This window comes from Vulpes vulpes, chromosome 2 (genome assembly GCF_048418805.1).
Source record: "Vulpes vulpes isolate BD-2025 chromosome 2, VulVul3, whole genome shotgun sequence".
Lineage (NCBI taxonomy): Eukaryota > Metazoa > Chordata > Mammalia > Carnivora > Canidae > Vulpes > Vulpes vulpes.
The window spans coordinates 148,534,595-148,543,917 of record NC_132781.1 but is presented as its reverse complement, the minus strand read 5'-3'; the positions used below and the strand labels follow the sequence as shown (position 1 = coordinate 148,543,917).

General features: G+C 53.7%; 2 protein-coding genes across 2 annotated transcripts; one reads left to right on the top strand and one right to left on the bottom strand.

Annotated features, from left to right (window-relative positions):
- Window positions 1-6,146: 6,146 nt before the first annotated feature.
- On the bottom strand, window positions 6,147-7,110 carry FAM229A (family with sequence similarity 229 member A). The gene is made up of 3 exons (XM_026014399.2): window positions 6,845-7,110; window positions 6,612-6,758; window positions 6,147-6,411 (listed from the first exon to the last, which is right to left on the bottom strand). The coding sequence occupies exons 1-3, from the start codon at window positions 6,976-6,978 to the stop codon at window positions 6,309-6,311; spliced, it is 384 nt and encodes a 127-aa protein (XP_025870184.1). The 5' UTR covers window positions 6,979-7,110; the 3' UTR covers window positions 6,147-6,308.
- Window positions 7,111-7,538: 428 nt separating this feature from the next.
- Window positions 7,539-9,243, top strand: TSSK3 (testis specific serine kinase 3). Its single transcript, XM_026014590.2, has 2 exons — window positions 7,539-7,683; window positions 8,443-9,243. Exons 1-2 carry the CDS (start codon window positions 7,539-7,541, stop codon window positions 9,102-9,104), a joined length of 807 nt encoding a protein of 268 aa, XP_025870375.1. The 3' UTR covers window positions 9,105-9,243.
- Window positions 9,244-9,323: the final 80 nt, after the last annotated feature.

Genomic DNA, 9,323 nt, shown 5'->3' with positions numbered 1-9,323 from the left:
TATTCATTCATTCATTTATTCATATATTTATTTGAGAGAGAATGAGAGAGAGCCTGAGCAGGATGAGGGGCAGAGGGAGAGGGAAAAGCAGAGTCCCTGCTGGACAGGGAGCCGACAGGGGCTCAATCCCAGGACCCTGAAATCATGACCTGAACTAGAGGCAGACGCTTAACTGAGCTACCCCAGGACATTTAGAAAATCCCATAGCTTCTGTCCATTCCCACTGCTAATGCATGCCTGGTCCAAGGCCCCTCACCTTTCACCCAAGGGGGCTGCAGCAGCCTCCTGCCGTGGTTCCCTGCTGCCACTCTCTATCCCTTATGTGGTCTATTCCCGCAAAGCAGCCAGGGTTGTCTTTCCAAAACATGAGTTTGCCCCTCTGCACAGTGTCTTTAGCACCAAGAGCACCCTTGGCACCTACAAACCCCAGTGCCAGGGACATTTCCTCCCCTCTTCCTTGCCTCAGCTGCATTGTCCTTAGGGGAACCATTCTGGACCTCCTCGCTGGGTCTGCTGGTTCCTTCTCCTCGCAGCACTGCGGCTGCTCCTCTGTGGACCTATCACGCAGTCACTAGCTAGTCTAATTTGCAGACACTCTACCAACTCCTGAGCCCTGCCATTCTATCTAGGCCCCTGGGATGTCAGGATGAACATGACACAGCCCGTGCCCTCAGTGAGTCCACAGGGTAAGGGGGAAGGCAGACATGCATCAGGGATCACTGGGCACACAGTGGAACAAGAAGGTGCTACGAGAGGGGAAGCACAGGTGGTCAGAGGACCTGTGTCAATTGGTAGAGACCTGAAGGGTAAGTGGGCTTGGGAGGGAGGCTGTTCTGGGCAGAAGGAACAGCATGCCTGGAAAAGCAGGTGGAAGAATGTGATGTGAATCATTGAGGGGTGTCTGGTGCCGCTGGATAAATGATGTAAAGAAACCACTGATGAGTCTTAAATAGGAAAATGGTATGGCTGGGTTTGTGATCTTTATTTTTCTTTTTTTAAAGATTCTATTTATTTATTCATGAGAGACACACACACACAGAGCCAGAGACACAGGCAGAGGGAGAAGCAGGCCCCATGCAGGGAGCCCAACATGGGACTCGATCCTGGGTCTCCAGGATCACACCCTGGGCTGAAGACAATGCTTAAACCGCTGAGCCACCTGGGCTGCCCTGGGTTTGTGATCTTGATAAATAACTGGTGGGAGGCATCAAGCCAGGAAGGAAACAGGGAGTCAGGTTAGGGGCTTGCTTGGGCAATGATGGGCCCCTGATTCAGGGAGGTGGAGGGGGAACTGGAGCAGAATGCACTGCTGTAGCCTGGACAGAAGTGAGGGCAGAGACAGGCAATGAGAACTTTTTTGGTGGCCCCATGCCTGAAGATGGGTGGGGAGATGCCAGCGGGCACTGGGACGCCCCTATACCTGGGGCGTCCAACCTACTCAGTGTCTGGCTGCCTGATGTCTACCTGTGGGCTTTCCTCCATCCTTTTCCATAGAAGAGCAGATGGAGGCCCATGAAGACTGCTGAGAAGGCCTAGGAGGAGGCAGAGGGAGCAGAAGGGGAAGTTGGGTCAGAGTCCGGATGTGACGGGGTTTCAGGGAAAGTGGCATCTGGGGTTTCCTCAGAGTCTGGAAATTCCACTGTTTCTGGCTCCACCTTGAGATGCCCCCCCCCCATTCTAAGATGCTCAAACTTGGGAGCTTAGTCCTATGTTCTTGGGGGGCTATGAGTCTGTATCTGAAGGGCCACATCCACTGACGGATCCCCAGGACCCAACAGTCCCTAATGTCAGTGTGCATCTCCTGTGAGCTGGCCCAGTGCCCATGACCTGCACGATCCCATGCGGTCCTCACACTCACCCTGGAGGCAGGTAGCTGATTTATCCCCATTGGAAGATGAGACTTCCAGGGCTTAAGGAACTTGCTAAAATTCCCACAGCTAAGACAGGCAGAACGAGGATTTGAACAGGGTTTGACTGACATCAGAGACTGCTTTTAACTTGTGCTATATTAAGCTCGTCGACCCTCTGGTTGATTGGCTCAGTAAGGAAAGGAGGCTTTGTGGGGTATTTGCTTGTGGTTGGGGTGGCTGCCCCCCGCTCATATCAGGCAACAGGAAAGGGTAGTACTGACGTCAATTGTTGCCATGACGATACAGCAACCTTTTCCCTGCCATCTCCATGGTAACCCGGGGGGTCCATCTGTACTTCGCCCCCTCCTTCTAAAAGGGGGTCCTTTAGGGAGGGGCTAGCTAATAAGGTGTCTGAGAGGCAAGTCAGGGGAAGCCGTGATTTGAGTATGCCCCTTTCTCCAGGTCTATCCCTATTCCGTGGGCCCAGAGAATCAGCTTGGGATCTGGGGGTCCTGCCTTGGGGTCTGGGGACCACTTTATCTTCGAGAGTGAGGGAGGCAGCTCTTCCTTTCTGACCTGGGGATTCCCCTGGAAATGCCCCCCAGCCAAGTTCCTAGGCTCAGGAACAGAACTGCTGGGAAGTTGGCAGAGGGAGGCGAGAGGGATTCCCCAACCCGCTCCAAGGCTGGGCATCACCCAGGCCCAGGGCTCGCGACTGGCTGGCTCTCTACTGCCCCTTGAAGTCAGAGGTAGGAGCAGCAGCTTCTCTTGCTTAAGTGCTGGCTGTGCCAGAGACTCCTACCTGGTGCTGTATGGGCACGAAAGCCTCCTGCAGGCGTCATTAACCCCATTTTACAGATTTGGAAATGGAGACTCAGAGAGGCGAAGTAACTAGTCCAAGTTTGCATAGCCAGTGAATGGCAGACAGGACTCAAATCTCAGACCAGAGTTGAGGCCAGTGACTTTTCTGTGGGGGGTAGGGGAGGAAGAAACAGAGAATAAGATGGAAAAGGAAATAAAAAATAAGAGAGCAAAGTAGCTTGAGTTGGGGTCTGTCATGTTCCCTGTCTCCTAGAGAACAAAGCTCAAATTCAAGGCCTCCTTGGTCCAGCTTTTCTTTTGTTTTTTTTTTTTTTGTTTTTTTTTGTTTTTTTTTTTTTTTGGAACAGCTTTTCTTTTGTTAACTCATCCCCAGATCCCCTGAATTCTGAGCTCTCGGAGGGCCAGGGATCTGTGAGAGTCAAGCCTGGGTTCTCAGTACCCGGTGCAGCCCAGAGAGGGAGGTGTTGGCAGAAGGTGACTGAACGGACTTCCTGGAACTTGCCTCCACTTTCCAGTCTCCAGGGCTTTGCCCACGAGGTGCTCTCCACCTGGTGGAGCTAACTAGCCCCAGGGTCTGACCCATCTAGGCAAGGTGTGTGTCTGAAATCTTTGCGTTACTGGTTACCCACGCATATGGGGGAGGGCTGGCAGTAAGTCTTGTCTTTTCTTTCCCTTTTTAAAGATTTTTACTTATTTTAGTGAGAATGAGAGAGAGAGAGAGAGAGAGAGAGTGAGCAGTAGGGTGGGGTGGAGGGGAAGCATGGAGCCCGATGTGGGGCTTGATCTCACAACCAGAGATCATGACCTGAGCCAAAACCAAGAGTCAGACACCCAGTTCAACAGACTGAGTCACCCAGGTGCCCTCTCCCTCTTTGTAAAATTAATATGTGTGTATGTATGTAAGCTCTAAACCCAGTGTCGGGCTTGAACTTACCCGACATCAAGAGTCTCACTCTCCTCCAACTGAGCAAGCTAGCCAGGTGGCCCCCCTTTTTTCTTTTTTTTTTAAATCAGTGAAGAAGGGATTTGCTTGAATGAGGTCTCTGGCCTGCTAGGCTGTATGAGTTCCATGAAGGCCAATGTCTGTGTCCTTCACATTTTCCGCTGAATTCCCAGTGCCCTGCACAGGCCTGGCTGGTGGACTTGTATCGACTGAGGCAGCAACAGGGCCCAAACTAGAACCCAGTGGCCTGACTCCTGGTCACACTGTCCAAGGATCTCCATTTACATGGAATAGAGTTGTTACCCTGGCTCCTGCCTCTCTCTCTCTCTCTGCCCAGGCTTCTTTTCCTCCCAGGTATACCCAGTGTTGACATAAGCTATCTCTGCTCCTGGAATGTTTTTTCTCCATCACTGCCCATTATTTTCTGGTGATGCTGTCAATCACCTGGCCAGGCTTCTACCTCAAGGGTAGGTTCTGCTGGTCCAGCTGGATCAGTTACAGTCTCACATTTCCCTGACTACAGTAATTGGCCAAAAGACTTCACATGCCACTTATGAAGGGCCAATTGCTGCCCTTGCCAAGGTCAGGTAAACTGAGACAGGGAGAAAGCACCTCTTCCTTCCACGAGCAGATCTTCAAACTGCCTCAGCTATGATCACTGCCCAGAGCAGATAATCATGGACAGATGGGCAGTCTTGGTGGGCCCAGCGACCACCCTAGTTCCTAACTTATTCCTTTAATGTTCCTTTATGTATCTGGAAAGCTTATATCCTTCCCAGCCACTTGAGACGACCAATTCCTTTTTGGCATAAGCCAACTTTAGTTGCTTACAAAGGAGATACCTTATCAGTACAGAGGCCGATATTTTTTCTCTCTCTAAACTTAACAGTGGTCTTCTAAGAAGGGAGGTTACTGTTTGCAGGGAAGAAGGCCCTTTTCTGTGGGGTAGTGGCATGGGTTCTGCTGAGTAGGGCCTGCCTGGATGCAGTTCAGTGGGAATAGAAACAGCCGGATTACTCTACTTAATGGAGTGAAATGAGAACCCTAGGGGCTCTCTAGGAATTAAGGGTGGAGAAAGAGAGGAGTAAAGAGGAGAAAGAAGCCAGCATTGTGGCCTGAAGCCAGGTATTCTCCTGATGGGTAAAAGGGAGAGGGAGGCATAGGAGAGCTTTCAAGAACTAGGACGTTTGAAGGACCAGGCACCAGATGGTCAAGTCTAAAGTCCTCACTTCGAAGTAGACCCTTTTTTTGGCAAATATCTTTTTTTTTTAGTGTATTTTTAAATTTTTACTTTTTTAAAGTTTTAACTTAAATTCCAGTTAACATGGTGTAATATTAGTTTCAGATGTACAATATAGTGACATCCTCTACTCTTTTAATAAGTCTCCTACATTTGGGAACTGCCTGGGAGAGAATTGTACGGCAGTTGAGAATGATGGTCCTTTGGGAAGTTGAGAATGGTGGTCCTTTGGGGTGACTGGGATTCTGAAGTATTCTAGGGAGGGCTGGGAGTTCTACCCCACGTGGCTTAGGGGTGTTAAGTCATCTGTATTTAGATTTCAGGGAACAGGAGACTGAGCTGACCTCTGGGTCATATACTTTTGGTATATACTGGTACATATACTTTTTTCTAATATTAAAATAATACAAGCTCATTAAAGCAAAATTGAAAAGTGGAAATACTTGTTCAGCTAAATGCTATACTTCCAGGCAGCCTTGGCTCATGGATAGATTTTAGAGTATTAAGTCTGAGGACACTGATGAGTGTGCTAGACTCTCAACTATCATCTGGGGGAACCTGGGCAAGTCTCTCAAGCCTCAGTTCCCTCAACTCTATATAAAATAGGAATGAGGGGCAGCCTGGGTGGCTCAGCGGTTTAGCACTGCCTTCAGCCCAGGGTGTGATCCTGGAGACCTGGGATCGAGTCCCATGTCCAGCTTCCTGCATGGAGCCTGCTTCTCCCTCTGCCTGTGTCTCTGCCTCTCTCTCTCTCTCTCTCTCTGTCTCTCCTGAATAAATAAAATCTAAAAAAAAAAAAAAAAAAAAGGAATGAGAAATCAAGGTTTTTTTCCCCAATCTTCTTTTGGTCCTACCACTCCCAGGAGAAATCAAGGCTCTAGAAGGCCTGGGAGGCCGCTAATCCCTCCAACAAAGCCAGAGGTGCCTGGGGTCACAGAACAGCAGGTAACAAAATCTAACTCCATCTCGGGAGCATTAAACAGGCCTGTTGTGGGTGGCCATTCTCTTTATTCTAAGTTGTCTGTCCAACGCCTCCAGGCCAGAGCCTCTCCGGACCACCAGAGTCCAGCACAGCTGTGCGAATTTCCCTGGAAAACCAAGAGGGATGAGGCGAAGGTTGAGGGCAGGGGAAAGGTTGCCCTGCAAGGGGTCAGGACCCGGAAGAAATGGGGGGAGGGGCTGGCGCCCACTGGGAGCGTGGGACTCTAGGGTTGGGTCCCCGCGAGGACGGCGGGCGGGCGGGCAGCTTGCGGGCCGATCGACGGGATAGACATACACGGCCAGCCCGGAGTGGAAAGAACAGTTTATGCTGTGCTTTATTAAAATGTGCATCATTCTTTTATTTTAAAATGTGCATCATTGTCTCGTGCTCGGCGCGCGCGACCTCAGCGTGGTGGCCCGCGGTGGCCCCGTCCCCACCCGGCTCCCGCGGAGCCGCCGTGCGCAGGCGCACTCAGGTGGCGCGGGCCCGGGGGCTCCCGCCCATGGCCAGGTAGACGTCGATGGGCACGTGCAGCAGCGTCAGGCAGTGGCAGCCCGGGCAGCGTCGAAGCGGCCTGGGGAAAGCAGGGCCGGCCCCTGCTGTTGGGAACGCGGGGGAAAGTGCACCCGCCCTGCCCCCCGGAGCCCTGACGCGGGGACAGGGTTCTGGGCGGGGGAAGCGGACGCAGGCGTCCCGGGGCCCCCACGGCAGGGACGCCCCAGGGGGCCGGAGCGGCAGCAGGGGCTGCGGGGGGGCGCGGGGCGCCGGCCTCACCTGACCGGGTTGTGCTCCGTGGCTACCGGCTCCGGGCTGTCCTGGGACTCGGGGGCGGCGGCAAGGCCAGGGGAGTCTCCGGCCTCAATGGGGAATCTCCGACCCTGCGGGGGCTCCTGGGCACTCATGTCCGGGCCCGGGGGCGCTCTGCGCGGGGAGTGGCGGTCAGGCGCTCCCGGGCCTCCGGGCGCCCCCTGCCCGCGCCCGCGCCCGCCCCCCGGGGCGTTGCTCACCTGCCGGAGGCCGAGGCCGGTCCCGGGCGGGAAGCAGTTGCCCGACCCTGGGCGCGGGAGGACGCTCGGGTCCAGGCGGAGCCGGGCAGGTGTCTGCGGCGCGCCACGGCCCGGGCGTCGAGGGGCGGCTGCATTGTGACCCGGGCCGTGGCGCGCTGACCTCACAGAGCCCGTTTCTCTCGCCGGGAGCCCCCGGCCGTGGCACTCAGCGCGGCCGCGAGCCGGGACCGGAGGGCTCTTGCCATGGCCCCTGGCGCTGGGTTCGGGCAGACCCCCGGCCGCCGCGGGGCGGGGTCCACGAAAAGGAGCCCGTCCTCCGGGCGGCGCGCAGACGCCCCGGGCGCCCCTGGGCGGACTCCCTGCCTGGCTCCGGACCCGGCGCGGCGGCGACTTAACCCGTGCTGGGTTTGCTGGTGGTGGTGGTGAGGGCAGGTAAGGGCACTGCCCATTTTGGCTAAGGGTCACACAGCATTTACATCACAATTGGGCCGGAGTTTTAAAATGTCTGGCCCTCTCCCTCCCCACCACCCGTGGCTGCTGTGTCCAGACGGAGAATGTTCTAGCGCTGGGGGCAGCTGCGGATGAAGTCCTTGGGGGGAAAAGGAGCAGGCCAAGGGCGATGGTGGAGTAGAGCTGCCTCACAGAGGCAGCATGAGCTGAGAGGGTGATAGGAAGGAAGGAGGCGCTAGACAGCATGGAGGACTTTCTGCTCTCCAATGGGTACCAGCTGGGCAAGACCATTGGGGAAGGGACCTACTCAAAAGTCAAAGAAGCATTTTCCAAAAAACACCAAAGAAAAGTGGCAATTAAAATTATAGACAAGATGGGAGGGCCAGAAGGTGAGCTGGGGCCCCTTTGGAGGAAGGGAGGGCTGGTTGAGGGGGGCGGGCACTTCCGCAGCGGAAAGGATCATTCCCTAACTCCCCTTAGTCTGGAGCCAAGGACTGCAAGAGTTTGTGGCTCTGGGGTAGGTCAGCGGGGGAACAGAAGGATGCTGGGAGTCTAGAAACAGCACAAAGAGCTGTTTAAAACCCAAGAGCTGAGTCTAAAACCCAAGATTAAAGTGGCAGGAGGCAAAGGGTCATCAGAGGCAGAACTCCAGCCTGCTGGATCTGCCCTATTCCGGGAGAGGGACAGAAGTGGGCACAGAGGCTACAGTCTAGGCTGGCAGAGGGCAGGTGCTGCTGCCAAGGCAGGCAAAAATGGGAAAAAGGGAGACAGGGCTCATGGGAAGAACTGTGGGTAGGAGGCAGGGGTGTGAGGAGCTGGCTCACTATGCTGTGGGCAAATCAGGCCTCATAACAGATTCAGTGGTTTTGTCTAAAAATCCCCAAAGCACTTTGATATCCGTGGTATCTCACAGGTTGCTCACAGTCCCTTAGGGTGGCAGGGAGTAGTTCCTCTGAATACTATATTAACTATAAAAATAATAGTAGTGAATGTTCTTTGCAACATCCAAGCAGCTAGACATTTAAGACTGTTAATGGGAACCAGGGCACAAGACCCAGACAGACAGAAGCTGGAAGGCAGGAGACAGGAGTGAAGAGTTATCCCTTTCTGGACTTGACATCCTATCTTTTTTTCCCTTGTCTCCTCAGAATTTATCCAGAGATTCCTGCCTCGGGAGCTCCAGATTGTCCGCACCCTGGACCACAAGAACATCATCCGGGTGTATGAGATGCTGGAGTCTGCTGATGGGAAAATCTACCTGGTGATGGAGCTGGCTGAGGGAGGGGATGTCTTTGACTGTGTGCTGAATGGGGGGCCGCTGCCCGAGAGCCGGGCCAAGGCCCTCTTCCGTCAGATGGTCGAGGCCATCCGCTACTGCCATGGCTGTGGTGTGGCCCACCGGGACCTCAAGTGTGAGAACGCCTTGTTGCAGGGCTTCAATCTGAAGCTGACAGACTTTGGCTTTGCTAAGGTGTTGCCCAAGTCACGCCGAGAGCTGAGCCAGACCTTCTGTGGCAGCACAGCCTATGCCGCCCCTGAGGTGCTGCAGGGTATTCCCCATGATAGCAAGAAGGGGGACGTCTGGAGCATGGGCGTGGTCCTGTATGTCATGCTCTGTGCCAGCCTACCTTTTGACGACACAGACATTCCCAAGATGCTGTGGCAGCAGCAGAAGGGGGTGTCCTTCCCTACTCATCTGGGCATCTCGGCCGAATGCCAGGACCTGCTCAAGCGGCTCCTGGAACCAGATATGATCCTCCGGCCTTCAATTGAAGAAGTTAGTTGCCATCCATGGCTAGCAAGCACTTGATAAAAGCAATGGCAAGTCCTCCCCAATAAAACAGGGAGAGAAAGCAAACCCAAAAACCTGCTTCTAAAATGGTGATATATATTTAAGTTTACTTCTATCCTACATATATATATATATATACCTATATATATAATATATATATTAAGTTTACTTCTATCCTATAACTTACCTATGCCCTCCCGAGCCTTACTTCTCTTTCCCTTTAAAGATCTTCATGCA